The following is a 26,171-nucleotide window of genomic DNA, read 5'->3' on the forward strand; positions in this document are numbered from 1 at the left end:
AAATACATTACCTTCAGTTCTGGAATTTGGATTTGAACATAGCAGGTGGGTTACTTTGTGAGTTTAAAAATAGTGTGAGGTCCTTGTGGACTTGGACTAAATTGGTCATTTACTTTTCAGAGAGCAGGTGACTGGAATCTCTTGAAACGTTAATGGAAAGATCTTTGTACTGCTGTGTTTAGCATTGGCGGTTTAAGGCCATTTTGATTTGCTTTCAGTATAATTCACAACTACACTTCTGTTGAATATAGAGGCCACAAAATATAGAAATAGAATTAGGACGTTTGGCTCATCAAGCCTGCTCTGGCATTCAATGAGATCATGGCTGAGATGATAACCCCAAACTTCATCTTCATGACTTTACCCATTATTCATGATTTTCCCTTTATTGATTTAAAAATCTGCTCAGTCTTGAATGTTCTCTGACCCAGCCTCTATGGTGAAGAATTCCACAGATTCACTATCTTCTGAGAAAAGAAATTCCTCCTGATCTCTGTCCTAACCAGGTGATCCCTTACTCTGAGATTACACCTTATGGTCCTAAATTCACCCACCATGGGAAACAACTTCTCAGCATCCACCTATTAAGCCTCCTAAGAATCTTGTACATTTCAAATAAGGTCATCTGTTTTTTCTAAACTCCAACGAGTACAATTCCAATCTACTCAACCTCTCATAAGAAAATCCTCTTGTAAGTGAGATCATCATAGCCCATTTAGCCAGTTTAGTCTCCGTCCCAGAAGGATTCAAAACAGTTCAGGCAAAAAGTCACCTCAGCTGTGCGGTCTAGTTTATGAAAGTTCCAAACCAGGATAATTTGGTCAGAAATAGGATGTTAGAACTTTAAATTTTTAGACTACCAGATTTGTGAAAAACTCATATTGGCAGATTTGGAAACAATTTATCAAACTGTCTTCACAGTCTGTCACAGATAAATTGTCAGGAGTCAGTTTAGCAGAAACTCGAAGAATTGAGATGGGGTGTATTTTCTCTGGATCTGAGTAGCTGTAACAAATACTGTAGAAAGTTGGTTGTCTTGCTATGTGTTTTAAGATTATAACTACCTTCGATATTTCGCTTGATTTGTTTTTCCTTTTGTTTTGCTTTTAGAAGCAATTTCTGTTCAGTTGTTAAATTCACGTATGACTGTGTTTCAGTTACAAATGATCATGTTAACTAACCAATAAAAGTAATCTATCAAACCAAATTTGATTCTGCATATGATTAGACCAATAGTACCATTAGCGGGGATCATAAAAGCATCATATTAAACAGTAACAAAAAATATTATGCACGAGTAATTCCTTTCAGAATCTTCCAAAGCTCTCAGGAAATGAAATATTTTTGCAATGTACTAACTGTTGCAGTGTCAAAAGGGCAGTAGCAAACCTGTACGTATCAAGCTCCTGCAAACAGTACTATTAAAAGAGATCAGGTACCTTCTGATGCGTTTTAATTATAATGATGTGAGGGATAAACAAAAATGTCAAACTGACAATTTTGGCCAGAAAAATAAAAGGCATATTAACTAAATAGTGAGATATTGTAAAAATCTGAGTTGCACAGATAACTGGGTGTACTAGTGCATGAATTGCAAAAGGCTACTACGGAGGTACAGCAAATAATTTGTAAAACTTACAAAATATTATCACTTGTTGTATCAAAAAACAACAGAAAATACTGTAGAAACTCAACAGGTCTGGCAGCATCCGTGGAGAGAAAAAAAGAATTAATACTTTGAGTCCGGTATGACTCTCCTTTGGATTTGGGTTTCTCTCTCCACTGCTGTCTGATCTGCAGAACCTGTGTACTCTTCCAGTGGCAGTTTGAAACACTAACCACAATTTCTAACTCAAAACAGTTAACCCTGATAGTAATCCCATAAACTGAGGGACATAACTCTATCTCCAAACTCTTCATCACAAGGTGTCATTAACATAATGTAGGTTTGGCTGTGATGTAAATAGTTATTGCAATGCCACTTAAAAAAAATCAATCTTATTTTTAAAAGGAATCAAAATTATGTCGCCTTTTGTGATCTTTGATTATTCTAATTGGATTTTTTCCAGTTATGGTGCATATTCTGTAACTGTACCAGACCAGAAGAAGTGGAGTAATTTAAAAAAAAGTGAGTTTTTAAAAAATCTTTTTACTTTTCATCCCTGTTTTAAAATTCAGTCAATGCATCATCAGTTTAGATTGTGTGGTTTTATTAAATTCCTGGCTGAGGAGCACAAGTGGGACATTCAGTCCTTTGTGTCCGCTCTGCTGTTTTGTAAGACCATGGTAACTATAAATACACATTCCTGCTTACTCCCATAACCTTCACCCTCTTGCTTTTTAAGAACTCTGCTTCAACAGCTTTACAAGAAGTCAGTTCCAAAGACTGATGACCCTCTGTGAAAAACAAATTGCCTCATCTCTATTTCAAAACAGAGGGCTTTCGTGACAAGGGACTAAGGAGGTTTCGGTGAGAGTATTTCCTTCCTACAGGTCACATATAAAAGGAAAGAAAACTCCAGTGGGAACAGCTGTTTTGGAGAGGGGCTTTGAGATCAAATTGCAGGTTTTAGTGAGTGCCAGGCTTCGCTGAAGAGGGCAAGCAGCATTAAGGTACAGCAAGGTAAGGGGTTTTATGGTAGTTAGTGGAGTTGCATGCTTTTCCTGTGAGATGTGGATGATCAGACAGAAGTCAAATGTCCATGACAACTATGGCTGCAGAAAATGTGTCCACCCTTTTTGCAAACCACAAATGATCAAATGAAGCAGCAGTTGAACTCACTGAGGAGCACCCAAAAGGCACAAAATTTTAGAGATAGGAGTTTCAGAGATGTGGTCACACCAAAAGTTCTGCCAGATAGATGGGTGAAAGCAGGAGGGACAACCAGCATAGGAGTCCCCCGTGGTTACTCCCCTTTCAAACAGGTATACTGTTTTGGATACTGTTGAGGGCATGGCCTCTCAGAGAAAGCAACAGCAGCAGCCATATCAGTGGCACCAGACTATCTATTGTGCAGCAGGAAAGGTTGAAGTGTAAATGAGTGGCAGTGATAGGTGGCTATATAGTCAAGGAACAGGGTGTTTCTGCAGCCGTGAGCAAGACTCCAGGATAGTGTGTTCATTCTCTGGTGCCAGAGTCAGTGATACCACTGAGTTAGAAAACGACATTCGGAAAGGGGAAGGCGAGCATCTAGAAGTCATGGTCCATATTGGTGCTAACAATGTAGGCAGGAAGAGTGACAAGATCTTACAAAGGAAATTTAGGGTGTTAGCTAGAATGTTGAAAAGCAGGACCTCCAGTCTGTAATAGTGTGAGGCTGGATGAACACAGCAGGCCAAGAAGCATCTCAGGAGCACAAAAGCTGACGTTTCGGGCCTAGACCCTTCATCAGAGAGGGGGATGGGGAGAGGGAACTGGAATAAATAGGGAGAGAGGGGGAGGCGGACCGAAGATGGAGAGTAAAGAAGATAGGTGGAGAGAGTATAGGTGGGGAGGTAGGGAGGGGATAGGTCAGTCCAGAGAAGACGGACAGGTCAAGGAGGTGGGATGAGGTTAGTAGGTAGATGGGGGTGCGGCTTGGGGTGGGAGGAAGGGATGGGTGAGAGGACGAACCGGTTAGGGAGGCAGAGACAGGTTGGACTGGTTTTGGGATGCAGTGGGTGGGGGGGAAGAGCTGGGCTGGTTGTGTGGTGCAGTGGGGGGAGGGGACGAACTGGGCAGGTTTAGGGATGCAGTAATGGAAGGGGAGATTTTGAAACTGGTGAAGTCCACATTGATACCATTAGGCTGCAGGGTTCCCAGGCGGAATATGAGTTGCTGTTCCTGCAACCTTCGGGTGGCATCATTGTGGCAGTGCAGGAGGCCCATGATGGACATGTCATCTAAAGAATGGGAAGGGGAGTGGAAATGGTTTGCGACTGGGAGGTGCAGTTGTTTGTTGCGAACTGAGCGGAGGTGTTCTGCAAAGCGGTCCCCAAGCCTCCGCTTGGTTTCCCCAATGTAGAGGAAGCCGCACCGGGTACAGTGGATGCAGTATACCACATTGGCAGATGTGCAGGTGAACCTCTGCTTAATGTGGAATGTCATCTTGGGGCATGGGATAGGGGTGAGGGAGGAGGTGTGGGGGCAAGTGTAGCATTTCCTGCAGTTGCAGGGGAAGGTGCCGGGTGTGGTGGGGTTGGAGGGCAGTGTGGAGCGAACAAGGGAGTCACGGAGAGAGTGGTCTCTCCGGAAAGCAGACAGGGGTGGGGATGGAAAAATGTCTTGGGTGGTGGGGTCAGATTGTAAATGGCGAAAGTGTCGGAGGATGATGCGTTGTATCCGGAGGTTGGTAGGGTGGTGTGTGAGAACGAGGGGGATCCTCTTAGGGCAGTTGTGGCGGGGGCGGGGTGTGAGGGATGTGTTGCGGGAAATACGGGAGACGCGGTCAAGGGCGTTCTCGATCACTGTGGGGGGAAAGTTGCGGTCCTTAAAGAACTTGGACATCTGTGATGTGCGGGAGTGGAACGTCTTATCGTGGGAGCAGATGCGGCGGAGGCGGAGGAATTGGGAATAGGGGATGGAATTTTTGCAGGAGGGTGGGTGGGAGGAGGTGTATTCTAGGTAGCTGTGGGAGTCGGTGGGCTTGAAATGGACATCAGTTACAAGCTGGTTGCCTGAGATGGAGACTGAGAGGTCCAGGAAGGTGAGGGATGTGCTGGAGATTGCCCAGGTGAACTGAAGGTTGGGGTGGAAGGTGTTGGTGAAGTGAAGCCCACCGACTCCCACAGCTACCTAGAATACACCTCCTCAGTTCGCAACAAACAACTGCACCTCCCGGTCGCAAACCATTTCCAATCCCCCTCCCATTCTCTAGATGACATGTCCATCATGGGCCTCCTGCACTGCCACAATGATGCCACCCGAAGGTTGCAGGAACAGCAACTCATATTCCGCCTGGGAACCCTGCAGCCTAATGGTATCAACGTGGACTTCACCAGTTTCAAAATCTCCCCTTCCCCTACTGCATCCCTAAACCAGCCCAGTTCGTCCCCTCCCCCCACTGCACCACACAACCAGCCCAGCTCTTCCCCCCCACCCACTGCATCCCAAAACCAGTCCAACCTGTCTCTGCCTCCCTAACCGGTTCTTCCTCTCACCGATCCCTTCCTCCCACCCCAAGCCGCACCCCCATCTACCTACTAACCTCATCTCCTTGACCTGTCCGTCTTCCCTGGACTGACCTATCCCCTCCCTAACTCCCCACCTATACTCTCTCCACCTATCTTCTTTACTCTCCATCTTCGGTCCGCCTCCCCCTCTCTCCCTATTTATTCCAGTTCCCTCTCCCCATCCCCCTCTCTGATGAAGGGTCTAGGCCCGAAACGTCAGCTTTTGTGCTCCTGAGATGCTGCTTGGCCTGCTGTGTTCATCCAGCCGCACGTTTTATTATCTTGGAATTCTCCAGCATCTGCAGTTCCCATTATCTCTCTCTCCTCTTAGTCTGTAGTCCTGGGTTTACTTCCTAGTGAGGGCAAAATGGGGAAGATAATACAGTTGATTGTGTGGTTAAAGAGCTGGTGTAGGAGAGGGGGCTTCAATTATCTGGATCATAGGAAAGATGCAATGAAACTTGAAAGTGTTCAGGAAAGATTTAAAAGGATGTTGCCTGGGTCAGAAGGTTTGATCTATAGGGAGAGGCTGAATAGGCTGTGGCTATTTTCCCTGGAGTGCCAGAGGCCAGGGCGTGACCTTTGTAGAAGTTTATAAAATCATGACGAGCATGGATAGGGTGAATTATCAAAGTCTTTTCCCCCAGTGTAGGAGAGTCCAAAACTAGAGGGCATAGGTGTAAGGTGAGGCGGAATAATTTTAAAGGGACCTAAGGGGCAACTCTTTCATGCAGAGCATGGTGCATGTATGGAATGAACTCCCAAAAGACCTGGTGGAGGCTGGTACAATTACAACATCTAACAGGCACCTGGATGGGTACATGAATGGAAAAGGTGTAGAGGGATATGGGCCAAATGCTGGCAAATGGGACTGGATTAATTTAGGATGTCTGGTCAGCATAGATGTGTTGTACCAAAGGGTTGGTTTCCATGCTGTACATCTCTATGACTCTATTAGGACAATCTTCAAAAGCAGGAGGGACCTGTACAGAAGGAAAAGTGGGACCTTAAACTGGATGCGTAACAATACCCTTTCAGGGAGGTTTGCTAGTACCATTCAGGATGGTTTAATCATGTTTTACGGGATGCGGGAACCAATGTAGTAGATCAGCGTATAGAGTGATCAAGGAGAAGGTTGAGTTTAAGTCAAGTAATTCTAATAGGGAGAACAGGTAAGGTCAGATTAATGAACACAGCAGGACTGACAGTCTGAAGTGTATTTATTTTAATGAAAGGAATATAAAAGATTAGCTCAGAACTAGGATCAGTACAAGGAGCTACGATGTAGCCATTTGCGGAAACCTGGTTATGAGGAGGGCGGAACTGACAATAAAGCATTCAGAGGTTAAACTGATTCAGGCATGATAGATAGGGATTGTAAAAAGGGTGGGAATGGTGTTGTTAGTGATTTCACCTTTCTTATTCCTGAATTCTATGATGGGGTTATATTATAGGTTTCCCAATAGCCAGCGAGAGATAGAGAAACAGATGTGTAGGCAGATAATGAAAAGATGTAAACACAAGTGGATGGTTTTAACTTCCCCACTGTCACCCGCGACTCCCTTAATGCAAGTAGCTTAGATGAGGCAGAGTTTGTTAGGTGCATCCTGGAGTGTTTCTTTAAACTAGGGAAGAAGTTGGAGTGGACTTTGTTTTGGGGAATGAGCGCGGCCAGGTGATCAATGTTTCAATGGAAGAGCATTTTAGGAACAGTGATCGTAATTCCTTAAGTATTATGATAATTATGATAGGATAAGACTGGTTCTTGAGTGAAAGGACTAAATCTGAGGAAGGCTAATTCCAAAAGTATTAGGAAGGAACTGTAGAAATTAGATTGGGGGTGACTGTTTGAGGATAAATCCACATCTGATATGTTGGGATTCTTTAAAGGCTACTTGATCAGCATTTTGGACCAGCACATTCCTGTGAGGAACTCTGGATGACAAGAGATAGTAAGCTTTTAGTCAAAAAGATAAGGGAAGCGTATGTAAGGTTTAGGAAACTGAAATCGGAAAAGGCTCTTGAGGAATATAAAGGAAGCAAGTTAGAATTTAACCAAAGATTAAATTGGGCCATGAAATGTACTTGGCACTTAAGATTAAGGAGAATCCCCGGGTATTTTATATGTGTATTAGGAACAAGAGAGTAGCTAGGGAAAGCGTAGGACAAAGAAGGAATTTATAAATGAGGTCAGAGGAAATGGGTGAGGTCCTTAATAAATACTTCACATTGGTATTCCCCAAGAAGTACATGGCTGATGGTAAGATTAGGGAGAGGTAAATTGATATTCTAGGGTATGTTGATATTAAGAAGGAGCAGATGTTGAAAAACATTAAGGTAGGTAAATCATCAGGGCCTGATGGAATCCATCTCAGGATACTGCTGGGGTCTTGTCAAAGATCTTTGTACTCTCTTTAGCCAAAGGCAAGGTCCCAAAAGAATGGAGAATAGCCAAAGTTGTCCCTTTTGTTTAAGAAGGGCAATGTGAACAATCCAGGAAATGATATGATGGTGAGCCTTACATCAGTGGTAGGGAAATTATTGGAAATTATTCTTAGGGACTGGGTTTGCTCACCTTTGTAGAATAATGTACTTATCAGGCATAGTCACCGTGACTTAGTGTGGGGAAGATCTTGTCACATGAGTTTAATTCAGTTTTTTGAGGAAGTGGTGATGATTATTGAGGCTAGGGCACTGGATGAAATCTGCATGGACTTTAGAAAAGCATTTAACAAGGTTCCTCATGTTAGGCTGATCCAGAAGATTAAGTCATATTGAGCCCATGGTAAATTGGATACAAAATTGTCTTGGTCATAGAAGATAGATGGTAGTTATTGAGGGGAGTTTTTCTGACTGGAGGACTGTGACCAGTGGTGTTCCGTAAGGATCAGCGCTGAGAACTCTGTGATAAAATAGATGATTTGGATGAAAATGTAGGTGATCTGATAAGTAAATTTGTAGATGACACAAAAATTATTGAAGTTGTAGATTAGTATGGTTGTCAAAGGATAAAGGAGGATATGGATCAATTGGCAAGTTTGGACAAAGAAATGACAGATGAAGTTTAATCTGGATGAGTCAACTGATGCATTTTGGGAGGATAAGTGTGAGAGGAAAATATACAGTAAATGACAGGACCCTTGGGAGCATTGGTACACAGAAGAATCCTTTAGTGCAAGTTCACAGCTCTCTGAAAGTGGCAACACGTGGATAAAGTGATAAAGGAAGCATAGAGCATGCTTGCCTTCCTCAGTTATGGCATTGAGTATGCAAGTTGCTGAGTAGTGTTGCAGCTATATAAAAACTTAGTGAAGCCACATTTTGAGTATTGTGTGCAGTTCTGGTTGCCATACTAAAGGATGAATGTGGAGGATTTGGAGAGCATGCAGAGGAAGTTTACCAGGAGATTGCCTGGATTGGAGTTTGAAGTGTATTAGCTATAAGATGATGTTGGATAAACTTGGATTGTTTTTGCTAGAGCATCGGAGGCTGTCTGGTGACCTGGTAGAAATGTATAAAATTGTGAGAGGCATGGATAGGATGGATAGTTGTAGTCTTTTTTTCCCAGGGTGGAAAATGTCAAATTGTAGGGGGCATAGGTTTAAGGTGAGAGGGGAAAATGTGTAAAGGAGATGTGTGGGCCGGTATTTTACATAGAGAGTGGTTGGTGCCTGGCATGTGTTGTCAGGAAAGGTGATAGAAGCAGATATAGCACTGTTTAAGAGACAAATACATGAACAAGGAGGGAATAGAGGGATATGGAAGATGTGCAAGCACAAGATCATTTTAAAATGGCATCATGGTCAATGCAGACATGGTGGGCCAAAGAGCCAGTTCCTGTGTTGTACTGTTCTATGTAAACAGTCAATGCCTTATTTTTAAACAGTAACCCCTAGTTGTATCCTCCCATCAGAGGAAACATCCTCTTGACATCTGCCCTGTAAAGATCCCTTTGGATCTTAATATGTTTCAATCAAGTCACCTCCTGTTCTGCTAAATGCCAATGAATACAAACCTAGCTTATCCAACCTATCTTTAGAAGACAGGTCACCTATTTCAGCTTTTAGACTGCTAAATGTTGGCTCAACTGATTCCAGTGTGTTTAATCTTTAAGGTGACTATTATTGTACGCAGTATTCCAGATTGTGGTCTTGGCAATGCCCTCTGTTACTGAAGTATAACATCTGTACTTCTGTGTTCATTTCCTCTTGCAGTAAATTATAACATTCTAATAAAGCAAGGTACTGCAAATACAGGAAATTTGAAGTTAAAAACAGGGTGTGGAAGAAGCTGATTCCAATTGCAAAAATACTTCAACTATCCTTTGCTTACGGCCACTAAGCCAATTTTAGACCCAACTTGCTGTTGTCCTTAGATCCTACGGGCATTTTTGTTTGGCCTATCATGTGGTGCCTTGACAAATCCCTTCCAAAATCCATGTAAAGAGCTTGACTGTACTGGCCTCATTAACCTTATTCCACTTGTCACTCTCTCCAAACAATTCATAGAAACTAGAAGCAGGTGTAGGGCATTTGACCCTAAGAGCCTGTACTGTCATTCATTATGATGGTTAATCATCCAACTCAATGGGCTGTTTCTGCTTCTCCCCATACCCTTTGATGCCCTCAGCCCCAATTGCCATTCTTCTTGAAATCATGGAATGTTCTGACCTCAACTTTCTGTGGTAGCAGATTCTACAAGCTCACCACTGTCTGAGAGAAGGAAATTTCTCCTCATTTCAGTCCTAAATGATTTACCCAGACAACTGTCTCTGGACCTACGTCATCAGGAACATTCTTTGAGCATCTACCCTGTCTATTCCTGTTAGCTGAAAGAAAAAACTATAAAATTCTAAGTTAATAAGATTTGGCCTTCCCTCAAAAAAAATCCAAGTTGTTTTTTCTGACTAATTGAAGTCTTTTTAATTGAAGGTTTCTTTTGTAACTCAAAGTTGATTGCAATAATTTAACTGAACTGAAGTTAAGATAATAATACTTTTTCAGATTATCCCTTTACCCTGTTTTTTAAACAAGGAAAGGGAGGTGAGACATGGGGCAGCGGGGTCAGGCTTCTTGTTAAGAAGTAGAGACAGAGTTGTACAGCATGAAAACAGACACTTTGGTCCAACTTGTCCATGCCATCCACATATCCTAAATTAATCTTGTCTCGTTTGCCAGCATTTGTCCCATATCGTTCTAAACCCTTCCTATTTGTGTACTCATCCAAATGCCTTTTCGATGTTGTAATTGTACCGGCCTCCTCCACTTCCTCTGGAAGTTCATTCCATACACACACTACCGTCTGTGTGAAAATGTTGTCCCTTCGGTCCTTTTTATATCTTGCCCCTCTCCCCTTAAACCTATAACCTCTAGTTTTGGACTCCCCTTCCCTGGAAGTCCTTGGCTGTACGCCCAATACGTGCCCCTCATGATCTTATAAATGGCTATAAGATCACCCCTTGGCCTCCAATGCTCCAGGGAAAATAGCTCCAGCCTATCCAGCCTCTCCCTCTAGCTCAAACCTTTCAAAAGGACTGGAGAGAGGCAAATGTAATTCCTCTCTTCAAGAAAGGAAATAGGGAAATCCCCGGCAATTATAGACCGGTAAGTCTCACGTCTGTCGTCTACAAGGTGTTAGAAAGGATTCTGAGGGGTAAGATTTATGACCATCTGGAAGAGCATGGCTTGATCAAATACAGTCAACACGGCTTTGTGAGGGGTAGGTCATGCCTTACAAACCTTATCGAGTTTTTTGAGGATGTGACTAGAAAAGTTGATGAGGGTCGAGCTGTGGATGTGGTGTATATGGACTTCAGTAAGGCATTTGATAAGGTTCCCCATGGTAGGCTCATTCAGAAGGTCAGGAGGAATGGGATACAGGGGAACTTAGCTGCTTGGATACAGAATTAGCTGGCCAACAGAAGACAGCGAGTGGTAGTAGAAGGAAAATATTCTGCCCGGAAGTCAGTGGTGAGTGGGGTTCCACAGGGCTCTGTCCTTGGGCCTCTACTGTTTGTAATTTTTCTTAATGACTTGGATGAGGGGATTGAAGGATGGGTCAGCAAGTTTGCAGACGACACAAAGGTCGGAGGTGTCGTTGACAGTGTAGAGGGCTGTTGTAGGCTGCAGCGGGACATTGACAGGATGCAGAGATGGGCTGAGAGGTGGCAGATGGAGTTCAACCTGGATAAATGCGAGGTGATGCATTTTGGAAGGTCGAATTTGAAAGCTGAGTACAGGATTAAGGATAGGATTCTTGGCAGCGTGGAGGAACAGAGGGATCTTGGTGTGCAGATACATAGATCCCTTAAAATGGCCACCCAAGTGGACAGGGTTGTTAAGAAAGCATATGGTGTTTTGGCTTTCATTAACAGGGGGATTGAGTTTAAGAGTCGTGAGATCTTGTTGCAGCTCTATAAAACTTTGGTTAGACCGCACTTGGAATACTGCGTCCAGTTCTGGGCGCCCAATTATAGGAAAGATGTGGATGCTTTGGAGAGGGTTCAGAGGAGGTTTACCAGGATGCTGCCTGGACTGGAGGGCTTATCTTATGAAGAGAGGTTGACTGAGCTCGGTCTCTTTTCATTGGAGAAAAGGAGGAGGAGAGGGGACCTAATTGAGGTATACAAGATAATGAGAGGCATAGATAGAGTTGATAGCCAGAGACTATTTCCCAGGGCAGAAATGGCTAGCACGAGGGGTCATAGTTTTAAGCTGGTTGGTGGAAAGTATAGAGGGGATGTCAGAGGCAGGTTCTTTACGCAGAGAGTTGTGAGAGCATGGAATGCGTTGCCAGCAGCAGTTGTGGAAGCAAGGTCATTGGGGTCATTTAAGAGACTGCTGGACATGTATATGGTCACAGAAATTTGAGGGTGCATCCATGAGGATCAATGCTCGGCACAACATTGTGGGCAGAAGGGCCTGTTCTGTGCTGTACTGTTCTATGTTCTATGTTCTAACCCCAGCAACATCAAGTTTCATGACAGCATTCCTATAGCTAGGAGACCAGAATTCAATGCAGTATTCCCAAAATGGCCTAACCCTTGTCCTGTACAGCCACAACATAATCTCCCAACCCTTATGCTCACTGCACTGACCAATGAACACCTACTGCACAACTCTGTCTGCCCGTGGCTCCATATTCAAGGACCTGAGTGGTACTGGCAAATTTTAAAGGAGGTGTGGCACATCACTTGAAGAGAGAGAACAATTAACGGTATTAGATTTCATGAGGACTGGGGATGAAAGTTGAGCAGTTTAGTGGAAATGCAGTTGAGGGAGCAGGAGGTGGTGGGTCTCATGGACAAAATGAGCTCTGGAAGAGCTTGAGTTAAGATAGGAGAGAAACTAGAGAGATATAAATTCAGGGCTCAGGTATGGTGTAATTTTTAAGTGGTCTTAGAACTCTGGGTTAATGGAAGGGAGGGAAGCAGAAGAGACAGCTGATGAGATGGTCTGAATCTTCATGACAAAGACATTTACACTTTGTAAATATTCAAGTTTTTTATTTGGAATCTCCGCCCAAGTTTGAATCGAGCATTCCTTCTGTAGATTCTGTGTAAACAATTCTAGGTGAAGTTGCACTTCAGAAAATAATTTGCATAAGCATAACGGCTGTGTCTCCTGACACTCTTAAAAGGTTCTCATCATGCATGTAGAAGATTCAGCACATGCAAGCTTTGTGGAATGTCCTGCCAGTAAAAAAAATTGCAATTTCCAAATAAGCACTATAAATATGCACGAACCGGATGGAATGATGTCACTGGCAATACTGACAATAGTACTGTGCATGCATTGTGCACAGGCAAACTGAGCGTTTTCAGGGTTTCAACAGACATTGTCACCAAAAGCATCTGTTTATGATCTTGCTGTTTCATTTTTTCTGTCTTCCTTTTTGTGATGTCTTTTATGTCTGAGGAACGCCAATCCTACTTTCCACATTTCATTGTACTATGATAACACAGTTAGTGTAGGCAAAAATGCAGACCCCAGGAACTACCAATGCCAGTATAAAGACTAAACCCTTGCTATCAGCGTGATTAAGGTCTTGACCAAAAGCTTCATAGCAACAGTGAATAAATTGCAGGCAGCTCAGCAGCTGATTAGTACATAAGTCAAAAAGCAGTGAAATAAATGATCAGGTCATTTTTAAGTCATTGATGGGGGTAAATATTGCATGGTGGAACTCCCACTAACAGCATTCTAGCGACCCATATGCAGAGTAAGTTCTGTCGAGGTAAAATAACTGTCGTCTTTAGGGGAGGAATGACTCCAGATTTGTGGGTGTGATTTACCCCTCCTTGGAGAAACAATTTGAGAGACAGTGTTGGTGAGTCGAGGAAAGATTTGGGTGAATTGAACTTGGAGAGAAACTTGCTCCCACCTCGAATGAAATTCTAGGTGAGAAGTCCATGGGCAACTTTCTCAACTCACTAGCAAATTAGGTTATCAAAGTAATTCCACGAAGGCTGATATCCTGTCACCAAGTCACCCTTTAATTACACATACATAGTACATATCACTGACCCAGCCAGCTCAGAGGTGGTTCCTAGAGTGAGCAGAGCCCCCAGCCAGCTCAGAGGTGGTTCCTAGAGTGAGCAGAGCCCTTGATACTCTTGTTTATATCTGTCAGCCAGGATTCCCCGATTAGACCAGGTTAATAGCCCCAATCAGGGAATTCATATTGTGTGAGGTCTGCTCGGCTGACCTTGTTCCAATTGATAAAACCCTCTCTCTCTAAGTCCTGGGCCGTATGCCCATTCTTTTGCCTGTAGCTTCTCCAGGGACATATTCACACCAAGTCTGGTTCATCTGCCTCCACCTCAGATATTAGCAGTGTGTACCAAACTGTAGCCTGCCTCTTGCACCCAGAATATCCTGTCCAGAACTCTTCTTCATGTGGTAACGGCATTGAGACTGCAGCATTTAATGTGTCCATCTTGTTCTCTTTGACACTAGGCAGTGGGGGAGAATTGGTTTCTGACAGCCTTGTTAGATGTTCTGGGGCCAGGGATGTTTTGCTCCTGCCTTTTCTACGTGATTGCAGTTTCATGATCCACAGGCTTGTTCAGGGTTGTCCCTCTTACCTGAATTTAGTATATCATGATCCTGATCTCATGTCAACCTTGCCTGTTACCCGTGCAGGGTCCACCCAGTGGTTTAGACACCAAACTTTGTTCCCTGAAGTCGACTGCCTGTCTCATTTAGAGGAGTCGAGAGTCTGGCATTGACATTCCTGAAGCCAATTCACCCTGCCACCTATCTACCTTCTGCCCCCCGCCCCCCCAGACGTGGGAAGATCTGACTTAACCTGGTGCTTTGTCTTATCCCCATTGGCATCTCTGCTGAGATGTCCATGTAGTTGAGTGAGGGGTGGTCCTATAATCAAACAGGAACTGGGACAGTTTGATATCGAGTGATGCTGTAGGCTGCTTCTTTAAGCCTGGCTTCAAGGTTTGGGCTGCTCTTTCCATCAGAGCATTGGAAAATGGATGGTATAGAGCTGTCCTTACATAGTCGTAGAGCTGTACAGCATGGAAACAGACCCTTCCGTCCAACTTTACCATGTCGACTTGATAACCTAAATTAATCTAGTCCCATGTGCCAGCATTTGGCCCATAACCCTCTGAACCTTTCCTATTCATATACCCATCCAGATGCCTTTTAGATGTTGTAATTGTACTATATTCCGTCTCTGTCTCTGGCAGCTCATTCTGTACCCGCATCATTCTGTGTAAAAAATAGTGTCTTAAGTCCCTTTTAAATTTTTGCACTCTCGACTTAAATGTACGCCTTCTAGTTTTGGACTCCTCCTACCCTGGGGAAAAGACTTTGGCTTTATACCGTATCCATGCCCCTCATGATTTTTAAACCTCCATAAGTTTGCCCCTCGGCCTCTGACGCTCCAGGGAAAATAGCCCCAGCCTATTCAGCCTGTCCCCATAACTCAAGACCTCCAACTCCGGCAACGTCCACGTAAATCTTTTCTGAGTGCTTTCAACAGCCTTCGTATAGCAGGGAGGCCAGAATTGCACGCAGTATTCCAAAAATGATCTAACAAATGTCCTGTATAGCTGCAATGTGACCTCCCAACTCCTATATTCAATGTACTGACCAATAAAGGCAAGCATATCAAATGCCTTCTTCTCTATCCTGTCTCCCCGGGACCCCTGTTTGAAGAAACTATGAATCTGCACTCCAAAGTCTCGTTGTTCGGCAACACTCCCCAGGACCTTACCATTAAATGTATAAGTCCTGCCCTGATCTGCCTTTCCAAAAAGCAGTATCTCTCACTTATCTAAATTAAACTCCGTCTGCTGCTCCTCGGCCCATTGGTCTATTTGATCATGGTCCCATTGCATTCTGAGGTAACCTTCTTCACTGTCCGCTATACCTCCAATTTTGGTGTCATCTGCAATGCCAAAAGTCATCCAACTTTAGGATGTACTCTGGCATAAATACTCTGGAAATGCTGGTAAACAATGCCCTGTATCTGTGTCTAGTACATCCGGGGGTCTATGTATTGCAAAATATGCTTGCAACTTTTCAGTCGGCATCATAGTACTTGATGAACGAACTCTAGGCATGTCCAGCCACTTTGAGTGGGCTTCCACAATGACTTAAAAACATGGAATCCATGAAAGGATCAGCATAGTTGTCGTGCAACCGAGTCTAGGATTTACCTGGCCATTCCCATAAATGTGAGGCAGCTGCTGGTAATAATTTGTGTCCTAGATGACACTTTGGGCATTGCCCCACCAACGCATCTGTGTTGACATCCAATCCTGGCCACCAGACATGACTCTCGCCAACATTGTCATTTTGGAAACTCTTGGATGACACTGGTGGAGTTCAGCCAGGTGGTGACTTTTTTGTTTGTTATAATCACTCTTGCTCCCCAGAGTATTATACCATGCTATATGGTGATCTGGTCTTGCCAGGCCCAGAAAGGTTACAATTCTGGTTGTCATGGTCCTTTTGTTTCCCCCAACATAAGTAGCTGTTTTCGTTTTGCCAGGCCAGGATTTTTTTGTTGTGTCTACTGTCAGATATTGTCAGCAGTGACCAGAAGGGTATCCAGAAAGGTTAAAACCAGAACTGACTCTTCTAGTGGTGTACCTGCCAGTGGGAGGTAGTTCAAGGCATCAGTATTTGCCACTTGACCTCTTGGACAATGTTCCAATTTGTCATTGCATGCACTCAGAATAAAAGTCCACTGCTGAGTTCAACCTGAAGCAGCACAGCCCTGTCCTCTTTAAATAGCCCTAGCAGGGGATTCTGGCTCATTACTGTTACAAATTTATGTCCATAAAGGTATTGGTGGAGCTTTCTCACACCAAAGATAACTGTCAAACTTGCCTTATTTATTGGGTGTATCTTCATTCAGCATCAATCAAAGTCCGGGAAGTGCATTCTACCAGCCATTCCTCTTCACTGAGCCAACACCACCCGATTATAGTACAGGGAGGTATCACATGTCATCACTATTTTCACTTGGGATCGTAGTATGCCAACACTATAGACAATGATAGCTGCTGCTTCACTTCTCTAAAGACTACATCCTGGCTATGTGTCTATTTCCAGTGCAACCCATTTTTCAGTCGCAAATAAGGATGGCAGAATGGAGGTCAGGTTATCAATGAATTTTCTGTAACAGTTCACCAACTCAGGGAGGTCGTAAGCTACAGTAAATTCGTGGGAGATGGTGTCACCTTTGATCTCCCAACTTTATCTTCCAACAGGTGTAACCTGGTCTGGTCGACTCTGTAGCCCAAGTAGGTCACTTGACATTCCTAGAACACGCGTGTTTCCCTTCTAAGGCACGCTCCTGCCTTGGTTAAGCACTATGTCTAAGTTCTGTAAATACTCTTTATTGGTCTTTCTGGCTATTAGTGTGTCGTCCAGATAAATAGCAACCTGGGTTTGACTTTAATAAATGTTCTCCATCTCCGCTGGAAAATGGCACAGGATGATGATACCAATAAGAAGGCAGTTCTTATACTGGTATAAATTCTTATGGATGTTTACTGTAGCATACTTGCAGGAATCCTCATCCAATCATAATTGCAGGTATGCATAACTCGTCCATCTTCATGAAGGACAGTCCCCACCACTTTTCATATAAGTCCTCAGTTTATTTGTTTGTTTGACTGAAATTCCCGCAAAGGTGAACTGACCCATTGGGCTACATAATCGATATGACAGGTCCTTTCCATTCCACAAACAATGCTGGTTTCATGGTTCCTTCACTTTCCAGCTTTGATTTCTGCCCCTACTTTTACACGTAAGGTAAATGGCACTGGGCAGGCCTTGCAAAATCGTGGATCTACTTCTTGGTCAACATGTAAGGTGGCCTTAGTCCCTGAACCTGCCTGAAAATCATCTTGATATTACATTAGGACTTTACTCGGATAGCCGTTTTCTAATAGAAATATGTTGATCCAATCAGTGTGAATCTTTCTCAACCAATTTCGCACATGCTCAGGCTTGGGCCTGAGCCATTTATTACAATCAGTGGTAACCGAACCAGCTGCTTCTCATCACAGACCAGAACCAGAGTTAGACCCTCAATCTGCAAGTGTCCCCCATTGTAGATTCTCAGTGTGGCCAAGGCCTTGCACAAACTTGAAGTTTGGAGTCCACAGTGAAGTTAAGTAAAGGCTGGTTCTGCAGTCACTGATACAGCCGCACTGGTATCGACTCCCATTAGAATTGGGTGACCATTTAACCAGACATTTATGTTGATTGGTTCTAATTTGGATGTTGCGTTGCAATTTAACTGTTTCAGACAACTGTAGGTGGACCTTCCGGGGGTGCACACACTTGGATACCAGCCTGTGAGTTCTGTTACTCAGTTTAGGCTTAGTGGGACTTTTTTGTCTCGTCTGCATGCTGACAACAACCACAATGGCTTGCCAGCCCAGCTCTTTGAGAAAATTTTTGGTGTGGCCAAGGCTTGGTTTTGTTTTGGGCCTTTGCTGAAGGCTGACCTAGAGACTCTCTGTTTAGGATCTGTGCTAAGTGAGGCTGTGCAATTGCTTTCAGTCAAGTGGTACCTTCAGCCAAGCTCAGTCAGCCTGGCAAGCATGCCCACTTTCGTTGAAATACCATGTAACTCGTAAGCTCCACTTCCAGCATTTTCTAATGACAAAGTCTGTTCGAAGTCCAGTTGAGCTTCAGCTAGCAGGCACTTTTTCATGGTCACATCATTAATCCCACATAACAAATGGCCTTTCAGCATCTTAGTTGTGGTTAAACCAAAATCATATGCCTGTGCCAGTTGCCATAACCTCGGTTAAAAATCCTGATACGGATTCCTCTGGTTCTTAAACTGTTGAGTTAAAATGATAGTGCCTCGGAATTGGAGCGGATTTGAGGTCATAATATTCCTTCGCAAAATCAATCAACTCTTCAAAGGTTTTAGTATCTGGTATCTCAGGGAAAGGTAGGCTCCAAATAACTGAAAAAGCTGTGGGTCCACAAGCTGTCAGGAGAATTACTCGTAGCTTTTTGTCAGGCCCAGTATCATTTGCCTGGGGAGGGGAAGATAGCACATTCTTTCCACATACTAGGTCTAGTCTTCAACGGCTGGATCAAACAAGTCAAGTTTCCCAAATAGTGGCATGATGCTTATCCCAACTCGGAGACGATTGTTCAGGGATGTGATTTTTCTCTTGTTGCCTCAGAAGGAGATTTATTTACATGTGCCTACTATGTTACACTGAACCCAGTGAGCCCCAAGAGACTCAATCCCACCTCTGCAATGAAATTCTAGGTGAGGAGTCTATGGGCAACTTTCTCAACTTGCTGGTAAACTAGGTTATTGAAATAACTCCATGAATGCTGATATCCCATCACCAAGTCACCCTTTATTTAGACATACATAGTACACAACAATGACTAGCTAGTTCAGAGCCAGCTCTTAGTGAGCAGAATCCCTGACACTCCTGTTTATAATCTGTACACCAGGAGTCCCTGACTGGACCAAGTTAACAGTCCCAATAAGGGAACTCAGAATATGAGTTCCAACTGGCTGACCTCATTCCAATCATTACAGTTATCACTAACAGAGACTTAAGGCCTCAATTTACCATGTTGAGCATTCAAAAGTTAGGTAGAAGTACTTAACATCAGGATGTATTAGGAATTGAACTAAAAGTGACTAGCAATGCTACAAGTTATAACCATTATAGAATGAAAGCTCCCATTATTATACTTCTATCTAACTTGTTTTACTGACTTCCATTTAGCAGCATCTGCAGAGTTGGCTACATTGGAAAAGTTGAAACGTCGGAATATTGGTCACGTTTCTATCACTCCAAGAGCAGTTGGTGAGTAAAACATTATCACTGTACGATTAATTTTAGTAATAGGGCCACAATACATTCCTGAAGTGTCTGAATTTTTAACTGCAGTACTATTTTTTTTCAAGTTAGTTTTCTTCCTTGCAAGAAATTATGGCTACTAATCTTGAAAAGAATTTGAATGTGGGTGTCATGAACAAGGATTCATGGTGAACTATTTTCTTGAATCACTGCAATTCTGGTGTCTATTTTCGGGTAATTTTCTTATTATTGCCTATATCATTTCAGACGAAAAATTCACCAGTAAAAGATCAGGCTGCGAAAGGATGACATTCCTGACTGAGAGATAATGGGGACTGCAGATGCTGGAGAATCCAAGATAGCAAAGTGTGAAGCTGGATGAACACAGCAGGCCAAGCAGCATCTTAGGAGCGCAAAAGCTGACATTTCGGGCCTAGACCCTCTGATGAAGAGTCTAGGCCTGAAACGTCAGCTTTTGTGCTCCTGAGATGCTGGTTGGCCTGCTGTGTTCATCCAGCTTCACACTTTGTTATCTGACATTCCTGACTCAGTTGGATTTTTATAACAATCTGACAATTTAAGGCTCACTTTTACTGTTACCAACTTTTTATTTCAGCTTGATTTAGGTTTCGTTAGACTGATGTCAACTTTACAAACTGCAACGGTGGAATTTGAATTCCTGCTACTGATTGTCAGTCGCTACCCTATCGTATTCTTATTAAAATACACTGGTTTTATAATATGAGTGGAACAAAATAATTTATTCACAATTTCTTAAAATGGGGTGGATTAAGCAGATTTAAGTGATTGAGAAAAGGGTAAACATGAACTGTTTCTATTTGCCCCTCAAGATGAGATGTTGTACCAAAAATAGAACAAATGGTTTTCTGGGAATGATTAACTTTAACAATATATAAATGGAATAAAATTTTCAGGAGGAACACTAACTCAGGAAGAAGTTAGAAGAAGACAGCAACAGAACTTCAGTAAAGCAGAAATTGCACAGGTAAAAATAGATTCCTTGTTTTTGTATACCACAGTTTCACCAAATTTGCACGGAGGTGAACAGATTCAGGCAAATTTAATGACATTAAGTTTATGTTTACAGTAACTATTGCAAATATAGGTGGTTCAGTCTCCCAAGAATGCAATAATGTTATCAACTAACTCAGGTGACAATGAGCTGGGACAGCAGAGAGCTGCTTCAGAAAGTGCTCACATTGAATTGATATACTATTAGAACTTAGGTAACTGAAAGGTGGTTGTCATTCAACTTGCTCGTGTGAGCTTTATAATGGTACAGACAATCCAGTTACTAAGTAGATAAAAAATTTGGCAATTATATATTTCTCAAGAAAGCATTGAGCCATCTTCAGCAGCTTAATCAACTTTCACTCCAACATGATATCAGAAGTGGGGAAGTTTCTAACTAATAGCAGGTTACTTGGAAAACAATAACAGGAACCATTCAGAGTCTGCATGAATTTACAAAAATGAAATTGTGCTTGACAAATCTACTGGAAATTTTTGACTATGTAATTACCGGTGTGGATAAGGAGAACCAGGAATCTGGTTTACTAGGACTTTCAAAAGACTTTCGAAAAAGTCCCACACAAGCAATCATTTTGTACAACTAAATCACATGGGAAATGGGGGCATGCACTGACAAAATTAGAGAAACGATTGATAGGCAGAAACAAAGAACAGGAATAAATGAATCTTTTTTCAAGTGATCGGCAGTGATCAGTGGGTTTCTGTGGGGATAAGTGCTAAAATCACAGTTGTTCTTTCTATGTAATAATGATTTATATGAGGGAACTAAGTGTAAGATCCCCATGTTTGTAGATGACAAAAAACTGGGTGGCTAGGTGAACTGTGAGCAGGATGCAGAAATGTTTCAGTCTGATTGGACAAATTGAGTGAGTGGGCAAATACCTAGCAGATGGGGTATAATGTGGATAAATGTGAAATGATCCACTTTAAAGCAAAAACAGGAAGACAGATTATGATCTGAATGGCAATAGATTGTACCTCCCTGTTTCCAATGAGCTTGGGTGTCCTTCCTTACCAGCTACTGAAAATAAGCATGGAGGTGCAGCAGGTAGTGGCAAATGCAAATGCTGTGTTGGCCTTCATAGCAAGAGGATTGCCTTGCTGCAACTGTACAGAGCCTTGGTGAAACCACATCAGGAGGTGGTGTGTGGTTTTGGTCTCCTTAACTGAGGATGTATGTCCTGTTTATGGAGGGAGTGTAGCAAAGCTTTACTAGTTTGGTTCCTGGGATGACAGGACTGACCTAATGAAGAGAGACTGGATTGGTTAGGACTCTATTAGCTGGAGTTGAGAAGACTGCCATAGAAATGAATAAAATTCTAATAGGACTATACAGGGTACATTCATGAAGATAATCCTGATATTTGTAGTATCCAGAACTAGGGATCACAGTGATTTAGGACTAGGATGAGGAAATATTTTTTCATCCAAAGAGTGGTAAGCCCATGGAATTCTGTGACTGAGCCCTTTTTTAGGCCAAAATAATGAATGTTTTCGCGAAGGAATTAGATCTAGCCCTTGGAGCTAGAGGGATCAAAGAGTATGTGGAGAAGTGGGAACAGTGTTCTGAGTTGCTAAGTACATCATCAACAACGATTATTGAATTGGCAGAACAGCCTGAAAAGGCCTACTCCTGCTCCAATTTTCTGTTTCTACGTTTAATCAAGACAGATTGCATGATGTAGTGGAAGGAAAATAGCAGGGTTTTTCTCTGTATTAGCAACAATTTTCATTTGGGATTTATGTCAAGATCACAACATTATGTTGCAGCTTTACAGGACGTTGTGGGACACTTGGAATACTGTGTACAATTCTGGCCACCCTGCAATAGGAAGGATATTATTAAATTAGAAAGAATTCAGAAATGTTCACATAGATGTCTCTGGGACTGGAGGGATTTACATCAGAAAGAGGCTGGATAAGCTGGGACCTTTTTCACTGGAGTGTAAGAGGTTGAAAGGTGACCTTTTGGAGGTTGAGAAAACCATTATGGATATAGATACGGTGAGCAGCAAAGGTCTTTGCCCTATGGTAGGGGAGTTCAAAACCAGAAGACATAGGTTTAAGGTGAGGGGAGAAAGATTTAAAAGGACCCTAAGGGGCAACTTCTTCACTTGGTGGGTGGTTCAGATGTGGAACACACTGCCAGAGGAAGCGGTAGATGCAGGTACAGTTATGGCATTCAAAAGACATTTGGACAGGTTCATGAATAGGAAGGGTTTAGGGGCACATGGGCCAAACACAGGCAAATGGGATTAGTTCAGTTTGGGAAACTTGGTTGGCATGGACGGGTTCTACCAAAGGCAGTGTGACTCTGACTCTATGACTTTATCTTGGCAAGGCAAGAACCATAGGAGGTCAGTCCCCATTACTGCTTTATAGCACCTGCCTGAACTGCATGATACAAGGTTACTTGTTTCTGGTTCTGTCAAATGTTGTCTCAAGTGTTTTGCTTGACAGTGGAAAATCCCAATGCATAAATTGTCAATCTCTTAAGCTTTAGTTCTGAACACGTTTTACCCTTTAAAGTATAATTTATAACCAGTTTCTGATCAAAAGTTACTACTGTATCTCCTTTTGTGGAGGGGTAAGTCAGGGCAGGAGCAACTAGAACTCAATTCCTGTCGAGTTGGTGAATATTCAGATAAAGGCACCCTATTTTCTACTAAGAATCATTCACCATGGAAACAGTTTCCCCTGGCACAAAGCACATAACTGTTCTATTTCTCAAATGGATACTGAAACTGCTGTAGTAATGTTACAGCAAATTTGGAAGACAAATTGAAACTGAAATTAATTATAAAGACCAAAAGAACTGCGGATGCCGTAAATCAGGAACAAAAACAAAGTTGCTGGAAAAGCTCAGCAGGTCCGGCAGCATCTGTGAAGTTAAAAACAAGTTAACGTTTCAGGTCCGGAACGGCCACTGGACACGATGGGCCACTGAGAATAATTTGCTTGTCCCAGTTTGGCTTAACTGTAAATCTAAGTCCTCACTTCAGTATGAATTATAAATTTTGAATCAGGCTTCCTTTTATATGTGAGGTTACAGCTGCTAAGGTTTTCTTTAAAGGGAAAGTCATAACATCAACTATTGTATGTGGTGCCTAATTTGACTGTCAGTCAACTTGATAACGTAACAATAGACAAGAAGTCTGATATTAAATATTGGACAAGGAGAAATTTTGTATCGAGATCAAAACCACTATATTTGTTCCACACTACAAAATGTGTTTCCTAACCATAACATATAGGAGCAGATTTAAACTGTTTAGCCAATTGAGTCCACTTACCGTTCAATCATGGCTGATAGATTTCTTAGAGATAATGGGAACTGCAGATGCTGGAGAATCCGAGATGGCAAAGTGTGAAGCTGGATGAACACAACAGGCCAAGCAACATCTTAGGAGCACGAAAGCTGACGTTTTGGGGTGGGAGAATGGGGGAGTGGGAGGGGAGCTCTGAAATAGAGAGAGGAGGGATGGAGCTGGGGAATATAGGTGGGATGTTGATGGGTGAGTGCAGATAGACAGTGGTGGGGATTGGTCAGTCAGATGGGAGGAGCGGATATGGGGGAGAGAAGATGGTCAGGTCAAGGAGGTAGAGATGAGTGGGAGGTTTGGTTGTGGGATGAGGCTTCTGGTGGGGAGATTTTGAAACTGTTAAAGTCCATATTGAGGCCATTGTACTGTAGGCTCCTAAAATGGAATATGAGGTATTGCTTCTCCTCTCTGTGATACTGGAGGAGGCCCAGGATGGGCATGCCATCCAGGGAGTGGTAGAAGGAGTTGAAGTGGTTTGTGACTGGAAGGTATGGTTGTTTGTCATGAACAGAGCTGATGTGCTGGATGTAAGTTTGCTCGCTGAGCTGGAAGGTTCGTTTTCAGACGTTTCGTCACCATTCTAGATAACATCATCAGTTGCAAGAACTGTGACAAACAGGCAGAAAGCTTGCCACCAGGATACATGAACATCGACTAGCCACAAAAAGACATGACCCACTATCACTAGTATCCTTACATACAGATGAGGAAGGACACCACTTTGATTGGGACAACACATCCATCCTAGAACAAGCCCGACAGAGACACGCACAAGAATTCCTAGAAGCATGGCATTCCAACTGGAACTCCAACAACAAATACATTGATTTGGAGCCCATCCATCACCCTCTGAGAAAAAGAACAGGAAATGACATCACCAATACAGGAAATGACATCACCAACCCAAGGAAACCTAAACACATAAATAGAAAGCGGAACATAACACCAGCGCTGCACCAGAGGCTCACTGATGATGTTACATAGAATGGTGACAAAATGTCTGAAAAACGAACCTTCCAGCTCAGCAAGCAAACTTATATCCAGAACCTCAACCTGACCTACAAATCTCAAAACTCGCTAGAGCTCATGTGCTCTACAAAGCAGTTTCCTAGCCTCTGACGTAGAGGAGGCCACGTTGGGAGCAATGATGCGGTAGACCACATTAGTGGATGTGCAGGTAAATATTTGTCTGATGTGGAAGGTTTTTTTGATTCCTTGGCTAGAGGTGAGGGAGGAGGTCTAGGGGCAGGTGTAGCACTTCCTGCGGAAGCAGGGAAAGGTGCTAGGGTTGGTGAGGCTAGTGGGAAGTGTGGAGGGAGTTGCGGAGAGAGTGGTCCCTACAGAAGGCAGACAAGAGTGGGGAGGGAAATATATCCTTGGTTGTGGATTCAGATTGTAGGTGGTGGTGCATTCTTGCAGGAAGGTGGATGAGAAGATTTGTAGTCTAGGTAGCTGTTGAAGTGGATAGGCTTGAAATAGTTCAGTTTCAGGTGGTCACCAGAGATGGAGACTGAGCGGTCCTGGAAGGAGAGAAAGGTATCAGAGATGGTCCACGTGAATTTGAGGTTGGGGTGAAAGGTGTTAGTAAAGTTGATGAACTGTTCATGCTCCTAGTGGGGGCACAAGGCAGTCCCGATGCAGTCATCGATGTATTGAAGGAAGAGATGGGAGACAGGGCCGGTGTAACTGCGGAAGAGGGACGGTTCCACGTATCCTATGAATAGGGAGGCATAACTTGGGGTCATGCAGGTTCCCATAGCCACCCCGTTAGTCTATAGGAAGTGTGAGGAGTTGAAGGAGAAGGCGGAATTGAAGGACGTGTTCGGTGAAGCAGATGAAGGTGTCAGTCGAGGCTGACTGGTTGGGCCTGCGGGAGAGGAAGAAGTGGAAGGCTTTCAGACCATCTGCATGAGGAATACAAGTGTACAGGGCTTGGATGTCCATAGTGAAGATGAGGTGTTGGGGGCCAGGGATTTGGAAGTCTTGAAGGAGGTGGAGGGTGTGGGTGATGTCCTGGATGTTGGCGGGGAGTTCCTGGACTGGGGGAGAAAATAGAATCAAGGTAAGCGGAGATAAGTTCAGTAGGGCAGGAGCGGGCAGAGACAATGGGTCGGCTAGGGCAGTCGGGTTTGTGGATTTTGGGAAGGAGATAGAAACAGGTGGTGCGGGGTTGGGGAACGATGAGGTTGGAGGCTGTGGGTAGGAGGTCCCTAGAGGTGATGAGGTTATGGATGGTCTGGGATATGATGTTTTGGTGGTCAGAGGTTGGGTCATGATTGAGGGGGTGGTAGGAGAAGGGTGTCAGTTAGCGCTTGGCTTCA

At 43.4% G+C, this 26,171-nt stretch overlaps 1 protein-coding gene across 1 annotated transcript in view; it reads left to right on the forward strand.

The window, feature by feature from the left end:
* The window catches only part of zgc:194621 (uncharacterized protein LOC795037 homolog), a 29,840-nt gene that overhangs the window by 761 nt on the left and 2,908 nt on the right, over positions 1–26,171 (forward strand). Inside the window, exons 2-4 of the mRNA XM_048542372.2 lie at positions 2,070–2,128; positions 19,400–19,480; positions 20,410–20,480. Of these exons, the coding sequence (XP_048398329.1) occupies positions 2,070–2,128; positions 19,400–19,480; positions 20,410–20,480 (211 nt within the window). The remainder of the gene's footprint in view (positions 1–2,069; positions 2,129–19,399; positions 19,481–20,409; positions 20,481–26,171) is intronic.

This window comes from Stegostoma tigrinum, chromosome 14 (genome assembly GCF_030684315.1).
Source record: "Stegostoma tigrinum isolate sSteTig4 chromosome 14, sSteTig4.hap1, whole genome shotgun sequence".
In the NCBI taxonomy this organism is placed as follows: Eukaryota; Metazoa; Chordata; class Chondrichthyes; order Orectolobiformes; family Stegostomatidae; genus Stegostoma; species Stegostoma tigrinum.